At 41.2% G+C, this 27,693-nt stretch overlaps 1 protein-coding gene across 1 annotated transcript in view; it reads left to right on the top strand.

Moving 5' to 3' along the window:
• PELI2 (pellino E3 ubiquitin protein ligase family member 2) overlaps positions 1-14,761 on the top strand; it is a 212,322-nt gene extending 197,561 nt beyond the window's left edge. The window contains exon 6 of the mRNA XM_060167129.1: positions 13,401-14,761. Within this exon, the coding sequence (XP_060023112.1) occupies positions 13,401-13,967 (567 nt within the window). The 3' untranslated portion in view covers positions 13,968-14,761. The remainder of the gene's footprint in view (positions 1-13,400) is intronic.
• The last annotated feature ends 12,932 nt before the right edge of the window (positions 14,762-27,693 follow it).

Genomic DNA, 27,693 nt, shown 5'->3' with positions numbered 1-27,693 from the left:
CATATATAAGGGTCTTGTTTTTGTATCCATTCACCCAGTCTGTGTCTTTTGGTGGGAGCACTTAGTCCATTTACATTTAAGGTAATTATCGATATGTATGTTCCTATTACCATTTTCTAAATTGTTTTGGGTTCGTTATTATAGGTCTTTTCCACCTCTTGTGTTTCTTGCCTAGAGAAGTTCCTTTAGCATTTGTTGTAAAGCTGGTTGGGCGGTGCTGAACTCTCTCAGCTTTTGCTTGTCTGTAAAGGTTTTAATTTCTCCATCAAATCTGAATGAGATCCTTGCTGGGTAGAGTAATCTTGGTTGTAGGTTTTTCTCCTTCATCACTTTCAGTATGTCCTGCCAGTCCCTTCTGGCTTGCAGAGTTTGTGCTGAACGATCAGCTGTTAACCTTATGGGGATTCCCTTGTGTGTTATTTGTTGTTTTTCCCTTGCTGCTTTTAATATGCTTTCTTTGTATTTAATTTTTGACAGTTTGATTAATATGTGTCTTGGCATATTTCTCCTTGGATTTATCCTGTATGGGACTCTCTGTGCTTCCTGGACTTGATTAACTATTTTCTTTCCCATATTAGGGAAGTTTTCAACTATAATCTCTTCAAATATTTTCTCAGTCCCTTTCTTTTTCTCTTCTTCTTCTGGAACCTCTATAATTCGAATGCTGGTGCATTTAATGTTGTCCCAGAGGTCTCTGAGACTGTCCTCAGTTCTTTTCATTCTTTATTCTGCTCTGCAGTAGTTATTTCCACTATTTTATCTTCCAGGTCACTTATTCGTTCTTCTGCCTAAGTTATTCTGCTCTTGATCCCATCTAGAGTATTTTTAATTTCATTTATTGTGTTGTTCATCATTGTTTGTTTCATCTTTAGTTCTTCTAGGTCCTTGCTAAATGTTTCTTGCATTTTGTCCATTCTATTTCCAAGATTTTGGATCATCTTTACTATCATTATTCTGAATTCTTTTTCAGGTAGGTTTCCTATTTCCTCTTCATTTGTTAGGTCTGGTGGGTTTTTACCTTGCTCCTTCATCTGCTGTGTGTTTCTCTGTCTTCTCATTTTGCTTATCTTACTGTGTTTGGGGTCTCCTTTTTGCAGGCTGCAGGTTCGTAGTTCCCGTTGTTTTTGGTGTCTGTCCCCAGTGGCTAAGGTTGGTTCAGTGGGTTGTGTAGGTTTCCTGGTGGAGGGGAATAGTGCCTGTGTTCTGGTGGATGAGGCTGGATCTTGCCTTTCTGGTGGGCAGGTCCGCGTCTGGTGGTGTGTTTTGTGGTGTCTGTGGACTTATTATGATTTTAGGCAGCCTCTCTGCTAATGGGTGGGGTTGTGTTCCTGTTTTGCTAGTTGTTTGGCATAGGTTGTCCAGCACTGTAGCTTGTTGGTCATTGAGTGAAGCTGGGTGCTGGTGTTGAGATGGAGATCTGTGAGAGATTTTCGCTGTTTGATGTTATGTGCAGCTGGGAGGCCTCTTGTGGACCAGTGTCCTGAGGTTGGCTCTCCCACCTCAGAGGCACAGCACTGACTCCTGGATGCAGCACCAAGAGCCTTTCATCCACCCGGCTTAGAATAAAAGGGAGAAAAAGTAGAAAGAAAGGAGGGAAGGAAGAAAGGAAGGAAAGAAAGAAAGGAAAGAAGGGAGGGAAAGGAAGAAAGAAAGAAGATACAGTAAAATATAATAAAGTTATTAAATTAGAAAATAATTATTTAGAAAAAAAGGGATGTATAGAACCTTAGGAAAAATGATGGAAGCAAAGCTATACAGACAAAATCTTACACAGAAGCATACACATACACCCTCACAAAAAGAGGTAAAGGGGAAAAAATCATAAATCTTGCTCTCAAAGTCTACCTCCTCAATTTGGGATGATTCGTTGTCTAAAGGAGGGAGCGAGGGAAGGAAGGGAAGGAAGAAAGAATGTAAAGTATAATAAAGTTATTAAAATTAATTATTAAGAAAAAAATTAAAAAACAAAAAAACATGGACAGATAGAACCCTAGGACAAATGGTGGAAGCAAAGCTATACAGACAAAATCTCACACAGAAACATACACACTCACAAAGAGAGGAAAAGGGGGAAAATAAATCTTGCTCTCAAAGTCCACCTCCTCAATTTGGGATGATTCGTTGTCTATTCATGTATTCCACAGATGCAGGGTACCTCAAGTTGATTGTGAAGCTTTAATCCGCTGCTTCTGAGGCTGCTGGGAGAGATTTCCCTTTCTCTTCTTTGTTCTCACAGCTCACAGGGGCTCAGCTTTGGGTTTGGCCCCGCCTCTGCGTGTAGGTCGCTGGAGGCGTCTGTTTTTTGCTCAGACAGGACGGGGTTAAATGAGCCGCTGATTCGGGGGCTCTGGCTCACTCAGGCCAGGGGGAGGGAGGAGTGTGGGGGCAAGCCTGCGGCGGCAGAGGCTGGCGTGATGTTGCACCAGCCTGAGGCGCCTCGTGTGTTCTCCTGGGGGGCGTTGTCCCTGGATCCCAGGAACCCGGCAGTGACGGGCTGCACAGGCTCCCTGGAAGAGGGGTGTGGATAGTGACCTGTGCTCGCACACAGGCTTCTTGGTGGCGGCAGCAGCAGCCTTAGCATCTCCCGCCCATCTCTGGGGTCCACGCTTTTAGCCGCGGCTCGCGCCCACCTCTGGAGTTCCTTTAAGCAGCGCTCTTAAACCCCTGTCCTCGCACACCAGGAAACAAAGAGGTAAGAAAAAGTCTCTTGCCTCTTCGGCAGCTCCAGACCTTTTCCCGGACTCCCTCCCGGCTAGCCGTGGTGCACTAACCCCCTGCAGGCTGTGTTCATGCCGCCAACCCCAGTCCTCTCCCTGCGCTCCAACCGAAGCCCGAGCCTCAGCTTGCAGCCCCGCCCACCCGGGCGGGTGAGCAGACAAGCCTCTCGGGCTGGTGCCAGTCAGCACCGATCCTCTGTGCGGGAATCTCCCCGTTTTGCCCTCTGCACCCCTGTTGCTGTGCTCTCCTCTGCGGCACCGAAGCTCCCCCCTCTGCCTCCCTTAGTCTCCGCCCGCGAAGGGCCTTCCTAGTTTGTGGAAACCTTTCCTCCTTCACAGCTCCCTCCCACTGGTGCAGGTCCTGTCCCTATTCTTTTGTCTCTGTTTTCTCTTTTTTTCTTTTACCCTACCCAGGTACGTGGGGAGTTTCTTGCCTTTTGGGAGGTCTGAGGTCTTCTGCCAGCGTTCAGTAGGTGTTCTGTAGGAGTTGCTCCACGTGTAGATGTATTTCTTGTGTATCTGTGGGGAGGAAGGTGATCTCCGCGTCTTACTCTTCTGCCATCTTCCCCTCCGCCCCGAGAATAATTTTAATAACTTAAATAGGAGACTTTGCAACCTAAGTGTCCATCGACAGATGAATGGATAAAGAAGATGTGGCACATATATACAATGGAATATTACTCAGTCATAAAAAGAAACGAAATTGAGTTATTTGTAGTGGGGTGGATGGACCTAGAGTCTGTCATACAGAGTGAAGTAAGTCAGAAAGAGAAAAACAAATACTGTATGCTAACACAGATATATGGAATCTAAAAAAAATGGTTCTGACAAACCTAGGGACAGGACAGGAATAAACACACAGAAGGAGGGAATGGACTTGAGGGCATGGGGAGGGGAAAGGGGTAAGCTGGGATGAAGTGAGAGAGTAGCATTGACATATATACACTATCCAATGTAAAATAGCTAGCTAGTGGGAAGCAGGTGCATTAAACAGGGAGATCAGCTCAGTGCTTTGTGACCACCTAGAGGGGTGGGATAGGGAAGGTGGGAGGGAGACGCAAGAGGGAAGAGATATGGGGATATAAGTATAGGTATAGCTGATTCACTTCGTTATACAGCGGAAACTAACACAACATTGTAAAGCAATTATACTCCAATAAAGATTTTAAAAAAAGAAAACTAGGAGGCTTTGGGTTTCTGATCTTGCCGTAAGCATGGGGCACAGCACTAAAAGGTTCTTAATTAAAAGTACTGGAGTGGAAATTTTATTAATTGTTAGGTAGAAGCTAGAACAAGAGAGAACAAATAATTTCTTCCAAACCACCGGAGAAAAAATATAGGGAATACAAGATGTGATCTAGCATTTTTTCAGAGAGCAGCATGATAACCGAATATTCCTAAGATGGAAAACGAAGGTGGGGGACTATTTTACTAACTTGGTTTGCTATTCTCTACTGGATGTTTATTTTTCAGGAATTGTTATTTTTATTCCTAGTTTACACCATTATTCAGTTGCAGGTATAGCTTCTGCCTTTTATGATAAGGCCCAATCTTGAGCATCATGGCTGAGTAAATATGAAAAGCATTTTCTAAGAAAGCCAAACAAATTCAATAAACTTTGTTTAAACACTTTGCAAGAGATTGTAAATAGGGAAGAGAATGTGAAGGCTGTTTTTCCAAATAACTAACTTTGTGTTTCTGATCATCACAAAACTGAGCTAGGTTGCCCTAAGTAGGGCATCATTATAACAGCAATAGTAAGAAGTCGGTGTATGTTTGCTGAGTGCAGACACTGCATTAACATTTCAGAGACATTAGCTCATTTAATCTGCACATCAGCCTTGTCAGAGAAGTGGAATTATCCCCATCTTATGGATGAGGAAGGTGTAGCATAGAGAGGTTAAAGAAGGTGTAGCATAGAGAGGTTAAATAATGCCCAGTCACAGAGTTAGAAGGTAACAGCAGATGGGATTGAAACACAGGTCCTCCTGCTTTAAAGCCTGAACTCCTGGCTTCTACTCAGTACCATCATGTGGGGAGTCACACCTGGCTCTCACCATCACCAGAGCATTGCCTCCCTGGGCAGATAGAAAGCATACACTGGGTCCTGGACAGCACATCACAGGATGAGTTTCTTGTCTACTCTGGTTCATGTATTTTGTTCACAGATAGAAAGAGCACATAAAAATAACAGCTAAGAGGGAAAACAGGCTACTGTTTGAGCAGCCACTGTGTATTAGTGGTTCTGAGGTCAGGCCCTAGGTCCAAGTCCTGGTCTACCACTTAGTAGATCTGCAGTCTTGAGTCAGTGACTTGACCTCTCTGTACCTGGCCTCACATCCAGGTAACCGGATTAATGCTAGTATATATCCTTTAGGATTACTGTGAGAACGAGTAAGATTGGAGCAGTGCTGTACCCAGGAACAGTCCATAATTGGTTGCCATGATTAAGCAGGAGCTAGGAACTGGAAAACTGGCAGTGACCAGGATGTCCAGAGCTCTGCCCTCGAATTGTGGAGTCTGGAAAAGGTTACAGGCAAGACCTCAAATCATTAGGATATTGTGTGATAAGCACAGTCATAAAGAAAGTACTGAAAGGCACAGGAGTCCCTCAGAGGGACACCTGTCCTAGACATGGGAGTCAAGAGTGTGTGGAATATAGAAGACCACAGACTGAAAATTTGTAAGATGTTGTTTACCAAGAACTGCCCTACAGGAAGGAAAAGGAAGGTTGTTTAACAACGTGGCCCGGGGGCAGAGATAAGATGGCAGAGTAGAAGAATGTGAGCTCACCTCTTCTTATGAAAACACAAAAATCACAACTAACTGTTGAACAACCATCAACAAAAAAATCACTGGAACCTACCAAAAAAGATATCCTACATCCAAAGACAAAGAAGAAGCCACAGTGGGATGGTAGGAGGGGAGCAATAACGATAAAATCAAATCCCATACCCACCATATGGGTGACCCACAAACTAGAAAATAATTACATTGCAGAGGTTCTCCCATGGGAGTGAAAGTTCTGAGCCCCAGCCTGGGGTTCTGGAAATGGGAAGAGGAGCCCCTAGAGCATCTGGTTTTGAAGGGGTTTGATTTCAGGACTTTCAAAGGACTGGGGGAAACAGAAACTTCACTCTTGGAGGGCACACACAAGTTCTCGTGCACACCAGGAACCAGGGGAAAAAGCAGTGACCTCATAAGAGAACCAGACCTACCTGCTGGTATTGGAGGATTTCCTGTGTAGGCAGGGGCGGCTGTGGCTCACTGCAGTGACAGACACTGGCAGTGGTAGTCCTGAGGAGTACTCATTAGCGTGAGCCCTCCTGGAGGCCACCATTTTCTCACCAAGACCTGGCCCCACCCAACAGCCTTGTAATGCCTCAGGCCAAACAACCAATAGAGCAGGAACACAGCCCCAGCCAAACAACCAATAGAGGCCAAACAACCAATAGAGGCCAAACAACCAATAGAGCCAAACAGGCCAAACAACCAATAGAGCAGGAACACAGCCCCAGCCATCAGCAAACAGGCTGCTGAAAGTCTTCCTGAGCACACAGCTGTGTGCTAAACACACCCCCTGACACAGCCCTGCCCACCAGACGTACAAGACCCAGCTCCATCCATCAGTGGGCAGGAACCAGTCCCTACCACCAGGAAGCCTGCACAAGCCTCTTAGGCCAGCCTTATCCACCAGGAGGCAGACAGCAGAAGGAGAATTGCAACCCTGCAGCCTGCAGAATGGAAACCGCAATTACAAAAAAATTACACAGAATGAGATGCCAGAGGAATACGTCCCAGACAAAGGAACAAGAAGAAACCCAAGAAGAACAACTAAATGAAGTGGAGATAGGCAATCTACCCAAAATAGAATTCAGAGTAATGATAGTAAAGATGATCCAAGATCTCAGAAAAAGAATGGAGGCACACACCGAGAAGATACAAGAAGTGTTTAACAAAGACCTAGACAAACTAAAGAACAAACAGAAAGAAGTGAGCAATACAATAACAGAACTGAAAAATATACTAGACGGAATCAACAGCAGAATAAATGAGGCAGAAGAACAGATAAGTGAACTGGAAGACAACATGGCAGAAATGACTGCCATGGAATAGAATGAAAAGAAATGAGGATAGTCTAAGAGGCCTCTGGGACGAAATTAAACACACCAACATTCACATTATAAGGATCCCAGATGGAGAAGAGAGAGAAAGGACCTGAAAAGGTATTTGAAGAGATAATAGCTGAAAACTTCTCTAACATGGGAAAGGAAACAGACACCCAAGTCCAGGAAGTGCGGAGAGTCCCAGGCAGGATAAAGCCAAGGAGGAACATGCCAAGATACATAGTAATCAAACTGACAAGAGTTAAAGACAAAGTATTGAAAGCAACAAGGGAAAAGCAACAAATAACATACAAGGGATTTGCCATAAGGTTATCATCTGATTTTTCAGCAGAAACTCTACAGGCCCGAAGGGAGTGGCATGATATATTTAAACTGATGAAAGGGAAGAACCTACAACCAAGAATACTCTACCCAGCAGAGCTCTCATTAAGATTAAATGGAGAAATCAGATTTACAGACAAGCAGAAGCTAAGAGAATTCAGCATCACCAGACCAGCTTTGCAACAAATGCTAAAGGAACTTCTCTAGGCAGAAAAAAATAAAAGGCCACAAGTAGAAACAAGAAAATTATGAATGGGAAAGCTCACTGGTAAAGGTAGGAAATCCTCCACACACAAATATGATATCAAAACCAGCAATCGTGAGAAGTGTACAAATGCAGGACACTGGAAATGCATTTGAAATTAAAAGAATCTTATTTATATATAAGCTGTATTTGAAATTAAAAACACTCTTGTTTATAGACTGCCATCATGGTAACCGCAAACCAAAAATCTCCAATAGATACATGAAAAAGAAAAAGGAATCCAAACACAGTAATAAAGTTAGTCATCAAATCACAAGAGTACAAAAGAGGAAGGGGAGAAAAAAGACCTACAAAAACAAATCCAAAGCAATTAACAAAATGGCAGTAGGAACATACATATCAATAATTACCTTAAACATAAACAGATTAAATGCTTCAACCAAAAGACATAGACTGGCTGAATGGATACAAAAAACAAGACCCATATATATGCTGTCTACAAGAGAACCACTTCCGATCTAGGGACACATACAGGCTGAAAGTGAGGGAACGGAAAAAGGTATTCCATGCAAATGGAAATCAAAAGAAAGCTATAGTGGCAACACTCATATCAGATAAAATAGACTTTAAAATAAAGACTGTTACAAGAGGCAAAGAAGGACACTACAAAATGATCAAGGGATCAATCCAAGAAGAAGATATAACACCTGTAAATATACATGCACCCAACATAGGAGCACATCAATATATAAGGCAAACACTAATAGCCATAAAAGGAGAAATTGACAGTAGCACAATAATGGTGGGGGACTTTAACACCCCACTTTCACCAATGGACAGATCATCCAGACAGAAAATCAATAAGGAAACACAGGCCTTAAATGACACATTAGACCAGATGGACTAAATTGATATTTATAGAGCATTCCATCCAAAAGCAGCAGAATACACATTCTTTTCAAGTGCACATGGAACATTCTCCAGGAATGACACATGCTGGACCACAAAGTGAGCCTCGGTAAATTTAAGAAAATTGAAATCATATCAAGCATCTTTTCTGACCATGACACTATGAGATTAGAAATCATCTAAAAGAAGAAAAAAAAAACCTGTAAAAAAAAAACCACACAAACACATGGAGCTTAAACAATATGCTACTAAACAGACAATGGATCACTAAAGAAATCAAAGAGGAAATCAAAAAATACCTGGAGACAAATGAAAATGAAAGCACCACAACCCAAAACCTATGGGATGCAGCAAAAGCAGTTCTAAGAGGGAAGTTCATAGCAATACACTCTTGCCTCAGGAAACAAGAAGAGTCTCAAATAACCGAACCTCACACCTAAAGCAAGTAGAGAAAGAAAAACAAACAAAACCCAAAGTTAGTAGAATGAAAGAAATAAAGATCAGAGCAGAAATAAATGAAATAGAGATGACGTAAACAATAGAAAAGAGCAGTGAAACTAAAAGCTGGTTCTTGGAGAAGATAAACAAAACCGATAAACTTTTTTAGACAAACTCATCGAGAAAAAAAGGGAGAGGGCCCAAATCAGTAAAATTAGAAATGAAAATGGAGAAGTTACAGCTAACACCACAGAAACACAAGGATCATAAGAGACTACTATAAGCAACTATACGCCAACCAAATGGACAACCTAGAAGAAATGGACAAATTCTTAGAAAGGTATACTCTCCCAAGACTGAACCAGGAAGAAATAGAAAATATGAACAGACCAAATTACCAGTGCTGAAATTGAATCAGTCATTTAGAAATTACAATAAGCAAAATTCCAGGACCAGATGGCTTCACAGATGAATTCTACAAAACAATTTAGGGAAGAGTTAACACCTATCCTTCTGAAACTATTCCAAAAAATTGCAGAGTAAGGAACACTCCCAAAGTCATTCTCTGAGGCCACCATCACCCTGATACAGAACCAGACAAAGATATCACACACAAAGAAAGAAAATTATAGACCAATATCACTCATCAACTTAGATGCAAAAATCCTCAACAAAATACTAGCAGACCCACTCCAACAATATGCTAAAAGGATCATACAACAATGATCAAGTGGGATTTATCCCAGGGGGTGCAAGGATTTTTCAGTATCTGCAAATCAGTCAGTGTGATGCACCACATCAACAAATTGGAGAATAAAAACCACATGATGGGACTTGAGGTTATGGGGAGGGGGAAGGGTAAACGGTGACAAAGCGATAAAGAGGCATGGACATATATACACTACCAAACGTAAGGTAAATAGCTGGTGGGAAGCAGCCGCATAGCACAGGGAGATCGGCTCGGTGCTTTGTGACCGCCTGGAGGGGTGGGATAGGGAGGGTGGGAGGGAGGGAGACGCAAGCGGGAAGAGATATGGGAATGTATGTATGTATATGGCTGATTCATTTTGTTGTGAAGCTGAAGCTAACATACCATTGTAAAGCAATTATACTCCAATAAAGATGTTAAAAAAAAAAAAAACCACATGATGATATCAATATATGCAGAAAAAACTTTTGATAAAATTCAACATCCATTTCAGATAAAAACTCCTCTTTAGAGAGTGGGCACAGAAGGAACGTACCTCAACAAAATAAAGGTGATATATGACAAAACTACAGCTAACATACTTAGTGGTGAAAGCTGAAAGCATTTCCTCTAAGATCATGAAAAAGACAGGGATGTCCACGATGTCCACTCTTGCCACTTTTATTCAACATAGTTTTGGCACTCATAGCCATGGCAATCAGAGAAAAAAAAAAAATAGAAGGAATCCAAATTGGAAAAGAAGAAGTAAAACTGTCATTGTTTGCAAATGACATGATGCTGTACATGGAAGATCCTAAAGATGCTACCAGAAAACTACTAGAAGTCATCAGTGAATTTGGTGAAGTTGCTGGATACAAAATTAGAACACAGAAATCTGTTGCATTTCTATACACTAACGATGAAAGATCAGAAAGAGAAATTACAGAAACAATCCCATGTACCATCACAACAAAAAATAAAATACCTAGGAATAAACTTACCTAGGAAGCAAAAGACCTTTACTCAAAAAACTGTAAGACTCTGATGAAAGAAAACAAAGATGACACAAACAGATGGAAAAATATACCGTGTTCTTGGATTGGAAGAATCAATATTGTGAAAATGGCTATACTACCCAAGGCAATCTACAGATTCAGTGCAATCCCTAGCAAATTACCAATGACATTTTTCACAGAATTAGAACAAAAAATTCTTAATTGTATGGAGACACAAAAGACACCGAAAACCAAAGCAATCTTGATAAAGAAAAATGGAGCTCAAGGATTCAGGCTTCCTGACTTCAGACTATACTACAAAGCTACAGTCCTCAGAACTGTGTGGTACTGGCACAAAAACAAGTATAGATCAATGGAAGAGGATAGAAAGCCCAGAAATAATCCCACGCACCTACGGTCAATCTATGACAAAGAAGACAAAACTATACAATGGAGGAAAGACAGTCTCTTCAATAAATGGTGTTGGGAAAACTGGAGAGCTGCATGTATAATAATGAAATTAGAACATTCTTTAACACCATACACAAAAATAAACTCAAAATGGATTAAAGACCTAAATGTAAGACCTGATAGTATAAAACTCTTAGAGGAAAACGTAGGTAGAACACTCTTTGACATAAATCGCAGCAATATCTTTTTTGACCCATCTCCTAGAGTAATGAAAATAAAAACAAAAATAAACAAACAGGACCTAATTAAACTCAAAAGCTTTTGCACAGCAAAGGAAACCATAAACAAAATGATAAGACAACCCACAGAATGGGAAAAAAATATTTGCAAACAATGCGACCCACAAGGGATTAATCCCCAAAAGTTACAAACAGCTCATGTCCTTCGACAGATGAATGGATAAAGAAGATGTGGTGCATATATACAATGCAATAGTACTCACCCATTAAAAAGAATGAAATAATGCCTTATTCAGCAACATGGATGGACCTGGAGATTATCACACTGAGTGAAGTAAGTCAGAGAAAGACAAATATCATATGATATCACTTATGTGAAGAATCTAAAAAATAATAATAATACAAACGAACGTATTTCCAAAACAGAAACAGACTCACAGACTTAGAAAACAAACTTATGGTCACCAAAGGGGAAAGGTGAGAGAGAGGGAAAAAATTGGGAGTTTGGGATTGACATATACACACTATTATATTTAAAATAGATAACCAACAAGGACCTACTGTATAGCATAGGGAACTCTGCTCAATATTCTGTAATAACCTAAATGGGAAAAGAACTTGAAAAAGAATATATACATATATATGTATAACTGAATCACTCTGCCATACACCTGAAACTAACATAACATTGTTAATCAACTATACTCCAACAGAAAATAAAAATTCAAAAATAAATTTCAGAAGACTGAAATCATATGAACTATATTCTCTGACCATGATATAATCAATCTAGTAGTCATGAATAAGATAAAAACAGCATCTGTGTGTGTGTATATATATATATATACTTTTTTTTTTTTTTTTTTTTTGGTGGTACGTGGGCCTCTTAGTGTTGTGGCCTCTCCCATTGCAGAGCACAGGCTCAGCAGCCATGGCTCACGGGCCCAGCCGCTCCGCGGCCTGTGGGATCCTCCCGGACCGGGGCACGAACCCGTGTCCCCTGCATCGGCAGGCGGACTCTCAACCACTGTGCCACCAGGGAAGCCCTGTGTATATTTTAATAAAATATATTTATAAAGAAAAAGCAATGAATAAAAATAATCATAAAGAAAAACATAGCCTGAACTCCAGCTTATTACCACAGCAGTGTCCTTCTTCTTACAAAGTTTATGCAGAGATGAGACCTCCCGAGAATTACCAGTGGTCGGGAAGAGAAGGGAGGCTCCTGATACCCAGCGAGAAGGGAGGAGACTAGGAGGTGTTCAGGGTGGGAGTGGGGCGAGGAGAGAGCTTCAGCGACTTAAAGGCTATTCAAAAAGCAGTCACCGTGTTTTTCCTGTAAAGTATTGAGATTTATCATTTTGTTGGGATTTTAGCTTTTTCTAACTACCAGTATGGATACTTTTTTGGGGAAGGACCGCTGTTGTCATTAAAGGACAACTTCCAGGCAAAGTGCCATCCACGTGAGCCCTGAACGATGAGTGGGAGTTTGCCAGGCCCAGGGGTAGACTAGGGGTGGGGTGAGCCGGGATAGAGAATTCTCGACAGAGGTCACTCGTGGCACGTGCCAGAGGGCAGTGCACCTAAGTGCCTCCACAGAGCACAGGTGGCCCACGGAGACAGGGGTCAGGCTCCTGCGGATCATGTCTAACTGTGCTGCTTGTCAGCTGTTAATCAATCTTGTGAGCACTTGGTACGTAGCACAGCCAGTCTCTAGGGGCAGGACAGAAATAAAGACGCAGATGTAGAGAACAGCCTTGAGGACACAGGGAGGGGGAAGGGTAAGCTGGGATTAAATGATGTTCCAAAGCTCACAGTGAGCGCTTCTACTCCAGACCTTACGAATGCAGGATAGATGATAGATTGTGTGAAGCCGAAGGTCAAGAGTCGTTGGCACCACTATAGTATTTACTGCAGGGCCCCCCTAGGGGTCTTCTGGATTGGCTCTGGTCTAAATGAGCATGAGTCTTCACCAGATGGACTGGCTGGACATCTCCTGTCCCTTATGAGACCAAGGAGGAGTTGTGTTGTTGACTTGAGGAGGAAAACTAAAAATCTAAGGAGATTTGTGACGTTTGTTAAAATAACCACTACATTAATTGAACACGTAAAGTAAATGTATCCGCGCTCAGGGCTTTGTGTGTTTCACATACGTGATTTACATCCAGTGTTCAGATGAGGAAAGGGAAGCTCAGGGAGGGTGAGTTACCCACCTAGTCCTGTTTTGCAGGAAGGCCATGGGATAAACTGCCCCCCTGTGTTGACTACGGAGATGATCTTTAAGAGGACAAAAACGTTAGCGTGGTTTGTCAAATTTTGCTTTTAAAAGGCATGTCTGTCAAACTTGTAGGTGGAAAGCGAGACCAACGTCCTGCAGGACGGCTCCCTCATCGACCTGTGCGGGGCCACCCTGCTCTGGAGGACAGCAGATGGCCTCTTTCACACCCCAACCCAGAAGCACATTGAAGCCCTGCGGCAGGAGATCAACGCTGCCCGGCCACAGTGCCCCGTGGGGCTCAACACCTTGGCCTTCCCCAGCATCAACAGGAAAGAGGTGGTGGAGGAGAAGCAGCCCTGGGCGTACCTCAGCTGTGGCCACGTGCACGGCTACCACAACTGGGGCCATCGGAGCGACACGGAGGCCAACGAGAGGGAGTGTCCCATGTGCAGGACTGTGGGCCCCTACGTGCCGCTCTGGCTCGGCTGCGAGGCGGGCTTTTATGTAGACGCGGGACCACCCACTCATGCTTTCACCCCGTGTGGACACGTGTGCTCAGAGAAGTCTGCGAAATATTGGTCTCAGATCCCGCTGCCTCACGGGACTCACGCATTTCATGCTGCCTGCCCTTTCTGTGCCACGCAGCTGCTTGGGGAACAGAACTGCATCAAATTGATTTTCCAAGGTCCAGTTGACTGATGCCCTTTACAGCCATCGACGACGACTTTATTAACAAGTTACTGTGAAGATTTTGCCACTAACTCTAGATTTTACCTTTTTATAATACCGTTCATTAAGGGGAGGGGGGGCGTCCTGAGGCTGGGAAAAAAGAAGGGCGTGGTGATGAAACATGCCAGGCATCGACGATAACAGTGGTGTGTTGCATGCTCAAAATAGCAGCATCCTCATTGAAGTCCGCTTAATTAAACCATAATATCTTTGTAACAATTGGATTTAAAATGCCATACTTTCGTTTTAACCTTGGGGTTTTTAAAACAAGTTTTCTTTGTTAAATTTGGACAGGACTTTAAATCCCATTTTAAAACTGTAGAAGAAATTTACTCAAAAGTTGTTGGCTCTTAACTGCAAACCAGTGCTGTGTGGTATAGGTGTTAGACATGCCGTATCTGGAAATACTTGATACAGGTTAGAATCTGACCAGATACCAAAGGGGCAGCTCTATAAGATGATGTTGGGGGACAGGAGACCTTAGGCACAGGTGATTGTTTTGAAATCTGGGGCTTTTCTCTGATTTTTCTTTTGAGGGGAGGGAATATGCATATGTTGTCATGTTTTGTTTTGTTTTTTAACTCCAGTGGAATTTAATTACTTTATACACACATTCATCAAATACCTTGGCATTTCAAACAAAGAGTTTCCCATAACTTTTTAGTCTGCCTTTTGTTATCTTTGGTCTGACATGGTCTATCCCTGATTCTCATCGTGCATAGCCAGAACTGTTCGGTTGATTAAAATGTAGCTGCTCTTAAAAATTCATTAACTGAGAGTGATTATTGCAGCAGAAAACATGGCCCAGGTAATATAATATCAAGTTTACTTGCTCACTGAATAAGAGTGATTAAAAATAAGATTTTACTTTTTAAAACTACTCGTTGGAATTTCCTAAGTTTTTCTTAAGAAAGCCAAAATTCCGTGAACTTAAAAAGCAACATATTACAACAATACAGTCAGTTTTGTTCACCCTCTTTCTGCCATCTGTCACCTTCCCTTGCAGCTTACAGAGCCCTATAAGTTTTGAAAATGTTTGCAAATCAAACTAAATTTAAATGTGATCATTAGATATACACAACACCAAGTGGTACATCTGCAGAGAGCATTTGAAATTACTGATTTCAAGAGAGCAAATGAGTGTTTACTGAGGAATAATTAAATCAATTTCATATGAGCTCCACCAGCCCTCTCTGTTAGTTTCATTTCATTTTGAATAATACTTCTTGGATGTTCATCCTCTGTGCTCAGTACCAGTGTATCACTGTTGCCGTGATGTAAAGATCCTTTAGGACATGCGCCTACCAGAGCTGGCTGGGATGAAATAGATTCCTGCCACATGGAGCAAGTATGTTTAAATTAATATCCTCTTAAATTGACCATTGCAGATTCATGCTGCATTTTTTTAACCTTTGTAAAGATATATGATTCTAATCTACTGCATTCCTGTTTGAATTGGTTTTTCCATGGTTTGCCTACTAGCAAATATTTTGCCTGTTTTCAATTGTCCTAACCCATTTTGAAAGCCCTTTTCCTTAACGTGATAGGATCTATCAGTCTTGATTGCTGCTGCTTAAATTGACTTAATATATAAAAATTTCATCCTCTCAGTTTTCAAATAGCTTTACTTTTCACTGGAGATTATTGTTTATGAGGTGTTTTTGTTTTGGTGATTTTTAAGTGCTGTGAAAATCCAACCACAGTGCTCTCATTGATAGCTTACTCAATTCTGTATAGCTTGCTTGACCTGCAGACAGAGAATGAAAGAGGACAATGAAATTGCCCAGAATATATCCAATGCCTTTTGGTGTAGCCAGAGTCTCCCATGATTAGCTTTTACTGATGGAATATGTCTTTTCAGTCTGCCGCTTTAGGCTCCACAAAATGATACAGGAAGCACACGGTCCCTTTTCTTGCGATGTGGTTTGAAAGTGGTTTGAGGAGTCTTGATAACCCTAAAAAGCATCTTGTAAGGTAAATAGTCTTGCATCTAGAAAGACTGGATTTTACCTATCAGAAACTTTTTTTTTTCCAGAAAGTTACCATCTGATATAACTTTCTATTTCAAGGACTATAGTAGTTCAAGGTCTGGTAGTTCCACATGCAACATATACCCCAAAATAGTTATCTTCCAACCTGAGAAGTTTGACTTTTTAGTAAATTTGGGTAGAAATTCCAAGCTCTTGGAAGGGGCAACAGTGACCCCCACGCCTCTGTTAGCACCACACCTTTTCCTTTGACTTCCAAGTGAGGTCCCCTCTCCCCTGTCTAAAGAACCACAGCAAGGTGGCCCGTTTGCAGAAGGAAGCCAGGCTCATCTTGGCCACTGCTGGTAAGATCTGCTAACTTTGGTTAATGAGACTTCCTCTGGAAAAAATGAGAATAAAGAACTCTAGCTCAGAGTACAGTAATACAGTTCAGAAAAGGTAACTTCTCAGAGGTTATGTCTGTTTTTATGTCTTGCTTGACATACATTCAAGGGCAAATTCCACTCCCCAGGTGTACACATAGGAAATTGCAGACCAGTTATCCTGATCTCAGCCTGACTGAAATGCCTTTTGTGACTAGGTTTCCAGAAGAGCTCCAATGATGTATTCCCATAGGTTTTTTTTCCAGTTGTTTACGCCAGTTTATTACCAAAAAAAAAAAAAAAAAAAAAAAAAGATTTAGAGTGAATGGGATACAACTCTGAATATTTTTCTAGTCTGGAATTGTTTTTATTATTACTAATCGGTGCTGCCAGGTCATGCATGCTGCAACACAACATTGCCCTTATTTGGTTTCGCTTTTTGCAAGAAGGGCTACAGTTCACACTGCAGAGTAAGTATTAAGCTTTCTGGGGTTTTTTCCCTAACTGTAGCCCAAAAGAATTAAAATCTTTTAATATAAATAGAGAGCATATTTATCATTCCTCGATAGTTAATTATAGAGTTTGGTACCTTTGTGCCTCAGGGAAGCCACGTGACATAACTGGTTATAGAATTTCAGGGTTAGGGTTTAAAGAAAGGAGAAAGCCATTGGAAAAATGATGGGCTCCTTTAAGGAGACGAATGAATCTGGATGCAGAAATATGCCAGGAATTGGCATACACATGATTGTAGTAGAATTTATTTCCAGTAGCAGTAGGGAAATTATTTTAAGTTATTACATCTACTATATTAGCAAAGTGGAGGAGAACTCTTTTCTTCATAAAGCTTCCATGCTTTATTTTTGCTTACATAAAAAAAAAAAAAAAATTCAAACCCCTGTCATTTGGGAGCTCAGTATTGTTATTTGGGCACTTTTTGAGAGTTTAAAAAGGAGCATGTTTTCTCTTTCTTAATTTAAGTCTCACATAGATTATAGAAGTGTTACCTGCAGTTCTATGATTTTGATCAACTTTTCTTTTTAAAGCCATTCTGTTCTTTGGATTTGCATGAAAGGATATATGATCACAACATTGTCAATGCTGGCTAAAAAACTTATCTTCATGCAATCCTGCCTTGTAACAGTGGAATTTCTAATAGACAAACCACAGAACCTTGATTTTAAGCTGGATCTAGCGCTGTTCTTTTGGCTGTAGCTCTTACAACCCCAGAGTTTAACCTTCATAGGCTGAGGGTATGAAGTTCCTCCTTTAATGCTAGAAGGAGAGCACAGCTCTGTCATCATTTCTTTATGACCCAGTCGAAGACCAATGAGACAACTCCAGGATCTTTTTAAAAGAATGTAAACATTACTGAATCAGTAAAACAGAAGAAGGTTCAGTATTTCTTCTTAGTAAAACTAATATCCTCTCAAGTTTTCACCCTCATGCAGAATCCCTAGAGGAGGATAAGGAAAAGCAAGTATTTTTCCAGTTCTACTTAACTGTTTCTAAACAAAAACTCGATGAAAGGGAAGTTGTTTCTTTTTAGCTGAGATGACATATTGTTTCTCTGTTTTAAATAGTCTAGAAGCTAAGAGGTTGGTCATATTTACCATGTATAGTGTTACAAGCAGTTAAATTTTATGGATATATTTGTAAAACTGTTCTTTTATATTTCATGTCAAATTGAAAAGTTTATTTCTTCACTGTTATATCTGTGGAAATACAAGCCATTTTACAGGAAAAATCTTCAGAAACTATTAAACGGATCTCAGTATGTTTGTGAGTCGTTGTCTTCATCAGGACATTAGATAGGAAGTGGATGTAAAAGTAGACTTGACTTTTGCATTTTTCAAACTTATAATTCGATCTCAGACAGTTGAGCTGATCATTGTTTTATATTCTGCACAATACCTATTTAAACCAAGATTCTGAAAAATCTCAATTTTTTTTTTTTTTTTTTTTTTTTTTGCGGTACGCGGGCCTGTCACTGTTGTGGCCTCTCCCGTTGCGGAGCACAGGCTCCGGACGCGCAGGCTCAGCGGCCATGGCTCACGGGCCCAGCCGCTCCGCGGCATGTGGGATCTTCCCGGACCGGGGCACGAACCCGTGTCCCCTGCATCGGCAGGCGGACTCTCAACCACTGCGCCACCAGGGAAGCCCTCAATTTTTTTATCTGAAAAATTCCATTGGTGTTTATATTTGTGACATTACATCACTGTCAAATAAATCTCACTTCTAGGAGAATTTAACCTGGCTTGTAGAATTAATGGATTTTCTGCATGGCCATTATAGTCATATTGTTACCTTTGTGACAATCTTCATTCACTTTTAACAACATAGCATTATATGTAAGCCTCCAAGCCTTAAACTAGTATGTCTTTCATAAGAAAAGGTATTTGACAGTTTTTTTCTCATCACATTGATATTTAAGGAGTCTTAGTATTGTTGAGGGAAATAGATTTTTCATCCCCCCCCAAATATACATTTATATAGGCTTTTATTTCAGAATTAAGTATTCTAACACTTTAACAAATCTAAGATGCCTTGTAAGATGCGTTATTATAGAAAAACATAGCCAGTTACAATTGTGGGATGCACTCGGTTTTACAAGGGTGCCCAAATTATTCAATGGGGAAAGAAGAGTATTTAACAAATGGAGCTGGGATAACTAGATATCCACATGCAAAAGAATGAAGTTAGACCCCTACCTGACACAATATACAAAAATTAACTCAAAATGGACAGAGAGCAAAAACTATAGAACAGAGTAAAACCTTTGTGACCCTGGATTAGTCAGTGATTTCTTAAACACCAAAAAACACAAACATAAGAAAGAAGATAAACTGGACTTCAAAATTAAAATACTTTGTGCATCAAAAGACACTCTCAAAAGTAAAAAAAAAAAAAAAAAAAAGGTAAAAAGACAACCCATACAATGGGAGAAGATATTTGGAGATCATATAACTAATAAGGCAATTGTTTCCAGAATACATGGAGAACTCATAACTCATCAAGAAAAGGACAGGTAACCCAGTTAAAAAATGGTCAAAAGATTTGAATACTTTTCCAAAGAAGATACACAAATGACCAATAAGCACATAAAGATTCCCAACATCATTAGGCATCACAGAAATGCAAGTTAAAAACCACAGAATACCACTTTATACCCACTGTGATAGCTAACATCAAAAAGACAGTAACAAGTGTTGAGAATGCATTGAAAAACTGGAACCCTCATACACTGTTGGTAGAACTGTAAAACGGTGCAACCACTTTGGAGCAGCAGTTTACAACTCCTCAAAATATAAAATATACAGTTACCACGTGAGCCAGCATTTTCACTCCCAGCTATATACCAAAGAGGGTTGTGAAACTGAGCTTCTAGTTTGTAGCAAATAGGCTTCATTCAGCCTGCCCTGAGTTCCAAAGGGCAGATTCAAACAGCTGCAAATCAGGAAAGGGAGAGAATGCAGAAACAAAGGAGAAGCAGTCAAGAAACAAAAGTGTAGCAACAGGGCAGGATCCTGGTTCCTCCTCAAGGATATAACAATATATCTTTGACTTCTGCAGGAACTAAGGCCCAGCCAGATGGAGGATGGTAACTTCCGGCTGAGTGCAAGGTTCCTGGAGCACCACCCTGTTACCTTACCACCAACCAATCAGAAGAAAGTCACACACCCTGCAGCCCTCATCCCAAATTTTGCCTATAAAAACATGTCCCTGAAAACCATCAGGGAATTCAGGTTTTTCTGAGCATGAGCCACCGTTCTTGCTTGACGCTGCAACAAACCTTTCTCTGCTCCAAACTCCAGCGCTTTGGTTTGTTTGCGCTCACTGTGCATCGGGCACACGGACCTGCGGTAACAGTAGTAATGGTTGCACGACACTGAATGTGCTAAAAGCAACTGAGTTTTATACTTTGAAGGGGTGACTTTTATGGTATGTGAATTATATGTCAAAACTAATTTTTAAAAGATACATACTAAATTCAGAGATGTTAGATTATGAAAAATGTGATTCCTAGAATTGAACTACAGTACCATACAGCAAAGGAAACTGTAAACAAAACGTAAAGACAACCTACAGACTAGGAGAAAATATTTACAAATGATGCGACTGAAAAGGGATTAATTTCCAAAATATACAAACAGCTCATACAACTCAACAACAAAAAACAAACAACCTAACTGAAAAATGGGCAGAAGACCTAAATAGACATTTCTCCAAAGAAGACATACAGATGGCCAACAGGCACATGAAAAGATGTTCAACATCACTAATTATCAGAGAACTACAAATGAAAACTATGATGAAATACCACCTCACATGGGTCAAAATGGCCATAATTTTTAAATCTACAAATAAATGCTGGAGAGGGTGTAGAGAAAAGGGAACCTTCCTACACTGTTGGTGGGGATGTAGATTGGTGCAGCCACTATGGAGAACAGTATAGAGGTTCCTCAAGAAAACTAAAAATAGAGTTGCCATATGACCCAGCAATCCCACTCCTGGGCATATACCCAGACCAAACTCTAATTCAAAAAGATACATGCACCCCTATGTTCCTAGCAGCACTATTCACAATAGCCAAGACATGGAAACAACCTAAATGTCCATTGACAGATGAATGGATAAAGAAGACATAGTACATATATACAATGGAATATGGCTCAGCCATATCTGAAAAAAAAGAACACCATTTGCAGCAACATGGATGGACCTAGAGATTATCATACTAAGTGAAGTAAGTCAGAAAGAGAAAGACAAATACATGATATCACTCATATGTAGAATCTAAAATATGACACAAATGAACTTATCTACGAAACAAAACAGACTCACAGACATAGAGAACAGACTTGTGGTTGTCAAGGGGGAGGGGATGGGGGAGGGATGGACTGGGAATTTGAGATTAGCAGATGCAAACTATTATATATAGAACAGATAAACAAGAAGGTCCTACTGTATAGCACAGGGAACTATATTCAATATCCTGTGATAAACCATAATGGAAAAGAATATGAAAAAGAATGTGTGTATATATATATCTGAATCACTTTGCTGTACAGCAGTAATTAATACAATACTGTAAGTCAACTATACCTCACTAAAATAAAATGAAAAATACAGTACTATACATTTTCTTAGTCACTGAGATAAAAATCAGGATCCTCAAATTTTTGCCTACCTTGAGATGTTTTCCAAAGTCTTACAACATAGGTCATTTCTTTCAATCACACTTCCCCTTGTCATTAGATAAAGAGAACATACACATAAGCGTACTAAAAAGATTACAAGACAGCATCATATTCTTAAGGATTGTCTATTTTTGCTATGAGGATGAAAAAATAGAATACACTTTCTGAAAGCATAGAATGCTATTTTAAAGAATAGAATGCTATTATAAGATCTCAAAATCTACTTGCTTTAAAAAGTATTTTTGAAAACAAAAACTTTTATAACCAAAATAAAAGCCAGTAGAAGTCCATTGTAAAAAACTTAAAACCTGGTAAGTAAGAAATTCATAATCCCACCACCCAGAGAGGAACACTTAACATTTGGAGGTTTATCTTTTCCAAACTTAAATGAGTTTTTAACCATGACTTCAATTTCATTCGGGTCTTACTTTTTTTTTTAGTTATTTAATTACAAGGACTTTTTAATGTAAATTAGGAAATGTGGCTTTGGGAACAGAGGGAAAAATGACGACTCGTATATCTGTAGTGGGTTTCTCAGTAAACAGCTGCAGAAGCAAGTTTTCTCTCCCAGAGACACAAAATGTGCCCAAGGGTGGCAAAATGAGACCACAGTGGTTATGGCTGCCAAAGCTGTAAGCCTAAGAAAATTATGTTCAACCTGTTGTGGCCCCTTGAATGCCCACTGCCAATTGTGGGACATGTGTTGGAATGCCCAAAGGGACTATTCTTAAGCATTGCTTCCTTCTTTTATCTTCTAAACAGGCTCTAGTTGAATATCAAGGCTATTCTTATTAAAGAAGTATAATGGACATTTTTGCCTAATTCCAGGTTCAAACTTGAGCTAACATCAGAGTGCCCTGAGGTGTTTGCTTATCATGCAGATTCCTTAGTCACATCAACAGAGGCTGATGTTCTAGTTCTAGGTCTCTCCAGGAATTTACACTTGATGGACAACCTAGATGACTCCGCAGGTGATCCATGTTCCATGCTTTGAGAAATTCTTCAACTAAAGGATTGTATTGATTGTATGCCTCTGTGGTACAAGTAACTAATTCCACATTGTGCTCATTGGTTTTGGTTCTCCCAACACAGTTCCCTTGGAACTTGAGGTATATGGCCCCACATGGAGATGGGAATGGATGGCCTAACCACTCAAGTGTTCTTTCTGCCCTGTGATTCTAGCTTCCATCTTCTCTTCTGTGACTAGACCTGACTCGACTCCACTGCATCTTTTCTAATCTTCCATTCCCTATCCTTTAGGGTTGATTTCTTTAGTACATACCTTTAACCATTTCCACCTTACAGGGAAAAAATATCTCCAAAAATTCTCAAATTAGTTTGAGGAAGTTCAGGGTTAAAGATGAGATTTATACATAATTCTGGGAACTTGCTGAGTCCTCAAAATTGTTATTTAACGTGATGGAAACTTGCTATAGATCAGTAAACTGGGTATCATCACAGCACAGTTCACAGATTTGGGGTTCCTATTATATAGTTATATCTTTCTGAGAAAACTTGGAAGGGAACATTTTTTAATCCCAGGGTTTGATTCTGCATACATTCTGGAAATGTTCTGCTATTTAGATCCATTGGGTTAAATGGATGGGCAGGTATTTCCTTATCTTTAAAACAGATTGGTAATAATGCTTCAATTCCTTACAGATGTGAAGGTAACATAGGAACTATGGTACATAATTGCTCAATAAACAATAGTGGTTTATATAGTGTTCCCTTGCAAGTGAAACTAAGCAGGACCCTGTGGGGCCCTCCCAGGTACAAATACTTTCCATGTCCTCTCTTTCTTTTTTGTAGGAAATAGGCTTCATTCAGCCTCCTTGACCTTCCCTGAGTTCTAAAAGGCAGATTCAAACAGTTGCTAATCAGGGAAGTGAGAGAATGCAGAATCAAAGGAGTGACAATCAAGAAACAATAATACATGGATGCAACTAGAGATTATCATAGTAAGTGAAGTAAGTCAGAAAGAGAAAGACAAATACCATATGATATCACCTATATGTGGAATCTAAAATGACACAAATGAACTTATCCATGAAACAAAAACAGATTCACAGAGAACAGACTTGTGGTTGCCAAGTGGGAGGGTGGTGGGGAAGGGATGGATTGGGAGTTTGCAATTAGCAGACGCAAACTATTGCAGGTAGAATGGATAAACAACAAGGTCCTACTGTATGGCACAGGGAACTATATTCAATATCCTGGGATAAACCATAATGGAAAATAATATGAAACAGAATTTATATTATATATATATATGTATAACTGAATCACTTTGCTGTACAGCAGATATTAACACAATATTGTAAATCAACTATACTTCAATAAAATAAAATAAAATTTTTGGCCATGCCCCGTGGCAGGCATGTGGGATCGTAGTTCCCCAACCAGGGATCAAACCCACACCCCCTGCATTGGAAGCACAGAGTCTTAACAACTGGACTGCCAGGGAAGTCCTAAATTTAAAAAAATTTTTTTAAAAAGGAACAATAGTGCAGCGATGGGGCAGCGTCCTGGTTCCTCCTCAAAAGCTATACATAACAACATCTTTGAGTTCTTCTGTAGGAACTAAGGCCCCCCACCCAGGTGGAGGATGATAACTTCAGGCTGAGCACAAGACTCCTTGAACACCACCCAGTTACCTCACCACCAACCAATCAGAGGAAAGTCTGCACACAGTGAAAGATAACAGACTCTGATCCCCTCCCTAAATGGTTAATGGCAATTAACTTCCCTTTTCTCCTTTTAAGACTCTGATGGTCAAACAGAATCTTTGGAGCTGATTTTTGCACACAAGTCCACCTTCTCCCCAGGGTGCCAACCTCCTGAATAAAGCAACCTTTCCTTTCCAACCAACACTTGTTTCTCAAGTACTGGCTTTCCAGCAGTGAGCAGCCAAACCTGAGTTTGGTAATATAAGATACTTCCCAAAGTGTCATCTTTAGAACTTAAGTCTCAGAAAATGTTCTGCAACAGAAAATGTTCTGCAAAAGAAGGCCTTATAGGAGAGACAGGGAAGATGGCGGAAGAGTAAGACGCAGAGATCACCTTCCTCCCCACAGATACATCAGAAATACATCTACACGTGGAACAGCTCCTACAGAACACCTACTGAACGCTGGCAGAAGACCTCAGACCTCCCAAAAGGCAAGAACCCCCCCACGTACCTGGGTAGGGCAAAAGAAAAAAACAGAGACAAAAGGATAGGGACGGGACCTGCACCAGTGGGAGGGAGCTGTGAAGGAGGAAAGATTTCCACACACTAGAAGCCCCTTCGCGGGCGGAGACTGCGGGTGGCAGAGGGGGAAGCTTCAGAGCCGCGGGGGAGAGCACAGCAACAGGGGTGCGGGGGCAAAGTGGGGAGATTCCCGCACAGAGGATCAGGGCCGACCGGCACTCACCAGCCCGAGAGGCTTGTCTGCTCACCCGCCGGGGCGGGCGGAGCTGGGAGCTGAGGCTCAGGCTTCAGTCCGATGCCGGGAGAGGACTGGGGTTGGCGGCGTGAACACAGCCTGCAGGGGGTTAGTGCACCACAGCTAGCCGGGAGGGAGTCCGGGGAAAAGTCTGGACCTACCAAAGAGGCAAAAGACTTTTTCTTCCCTTTTTGTTTCCTAGTGCGCAAAGAGAGGGGATTAAGAGCGCTGCTTAAAGGAGCTCCAGAGACAGGCGCGAGTCGCGGCTAACAGCACAGACCCCAGAGACAGGCATGAGACAGTAAGGCTGCTGCTGCCGCCACCAAGAAGCCTGTGTGCGAGCACAGGTCACTGTCCACACCCCCCTTCCGGGGAGCCTGTGCAGCCCGCCACTGCCAGGGTCCCGTGATTCAGGGACAACTCCGCCGGGAGCACGCACGGCGCGCCTCAGGCTGGTGCAACGTCACGCTGGCATCTGCCGCCACAGGCTCGCCCCGCACTCCGTGCCCCTCCCTCCCCCCGACCTGAGTGAGCCAGAACCCCCGAATCAACTGCTCCTTTTACCCCGTCCTGTATGAGCGAAGAACACACGCACTCCGGCGACCTACACGCAGAGACGGGGCCAAATCCAAAGCTGAGCCCCAGGAGCTGTGCGAACAAAGAAGAGAAAAGGAAATCTCTCCCAGCAGCCTCAGGAGCAGTGGATTAAATCTCCACAATAAACTTGATGTGCCCTGCATCTGTGGAATACCTGAATAGACAACGAATCATCCCAAATAGAAGAGGGGGACTTTGAGAGCAAGATTTATGATTTTTTCCCCTTTTCCTCTTTTTGTGAGTGTGTATGCGTATGCTTCTGTGTGAGATTTTGTCTGTATAGCTTTGATTTCACCATTTGTCCTAGGGTTCTATCCGTCCGTTTTTGTTTTTTTTCCTTTACTTTTTAAAAAACTTTTTTTCTTCATAATTATTTTTTATTTTAATAACTTTATTTTATCTTACTTTCTTTTCTTATATCCTCTTCCTTCCTTCCTTTCTTTCATCCTTCCTTCCTTCCTACTTTTTCTCCCTTTTATTCTGACCCGTGTGGATGAAATGCTCTTGGTGCTGCAGCCAGGAGTCAGTGCTGTGCCTCTGAGGTGGGACAGCCAACTTCAGGACACTGGTCCACAAGAGACCTCCCAGCTCCACGTAATATCAAATGGCGAAAATCTCCCAGAGATCTCCATCTCAACACCAACACCCAGCTTCACTCAACGACCAGCAAGCTACAGTGCTAGACACCCTATGCCAAACAACTAGCAAGACAGGAACACAACCCCACCCACTAGCAGAGAGGCTGCCTAAAATCATAATAAGTCCACAGACACCCCAAAACACACCACCAGACGTGGACCTGCCCACCAGAGAGACAAGATCCAGCCTCATCCACCAGAACACAGGCACTAGTCCCCTCCACCAGGAAGCCTACACAACCCACTGAACCAACCTTAGCCACTGGGGACAGACACCAAAAACAACGGGAACTACGAACCTGCAGCCTGCAAAAAGGAGACCACAAACACAGTAAGATAAGCAAAATGAGAAGACACAGCAGATGAAGGAGCAAGATAAAAAAAACCCAGACCTAAAAAATGAAGAGGAAATAGGTAATCTTAGAAATAGAATAGAGAAAATGCAAGAAACATTTAACAAGGACCTAGAAGAACTAAACATGAAACGAGCAACGATGAACAATACAATAAATGAAATTAAAAATACTCTAGAAGGGATCAATAGCAGAATAAATGAGGCAGAAGAAGGGATAAGTGACCTGGAAGGTAAAATAGTGGAAATAACTACTGCAGAGCAGGATAAAGAAAAAAGAATGAAAAGAACTGAGGACAGTCTCAGAGACCTCTGGGACAACATTAAACAAACCAACATTTGAATTATAGGGGTCCCAGAAGAAGAAGAGAAAAAGAAAGGGACTGAGAAAATATTTGAAGATATTATAGTTGAAAACTTCCCTAATATGGGAAAGGAAATAGTTAATCAACTCCAGGAAGCACAGAGAATCGCATACAGGATAAATTCAAGGAGAAACACGCCAAGACACATATTAATCAAATTGTCAAAAATTAAATACAAAGAAAACATATTAAAACCAACAAGGGAAAAACAACAAATAACATACAAGGGAATCCCCATAAGGTTAACAGCTGATCTTTCAGCAGAAATTCTGCAAGCCAGAAAGGACTGGCAGGACATATTTAAAGTGATGAAGGAGAAAAACCTACAACCAAGATTACTCTATCCAGCAAGGATCTCATTCAGATTTGATGGAGAAATTAAAACCTTTACAGATAAGCGAAAGCTGAGAGAGTTCAGCACCACCAAACCAGCTTTACAACAAATGCTAAAGCATCTTCTCTAGGCAAGAAACACGAGAAGGAGAAAACCTACAATAACAAACCAAAAACAATTAAGAAAATGGGAATAGGAACATACATATTGATAATTACCTTAAATGTAAATGGATTAAATGCTCCCACCAAAAGACACACACTGGCTGAATGGATACAAAAACAAGACCCGTATATATGCTGTCTACAAGAGACCCACTTCAGAACTAGAGACACACACAGACTGAAAGTGAGGGGATGGAAAAAAATATTCCATGCAATAGGAAACCAAAAGAAAGCTGGAGTAGCAATTCTCATATCAGACAAAATAGACTT

Source organism: Lagenorhynchus albirostris, chromosome 1, assembly GCF_949774975.1.
Source record: "Lagenorhynchus albirostris chromosome 1, mLagAlb1.1, whole genome shotgun sequence".
Taxonomy (NCBI): domain Eukaryota; kingdom Metazoa; phylum Chordata; class Mammalia; order Artiodactyla; family Delphinidae; genus Lagenorhynchus; species Lagenorhynchus albirostris.
This window is presented reverse-complemented; position numbering and strand designations above follow the sequence as displayed.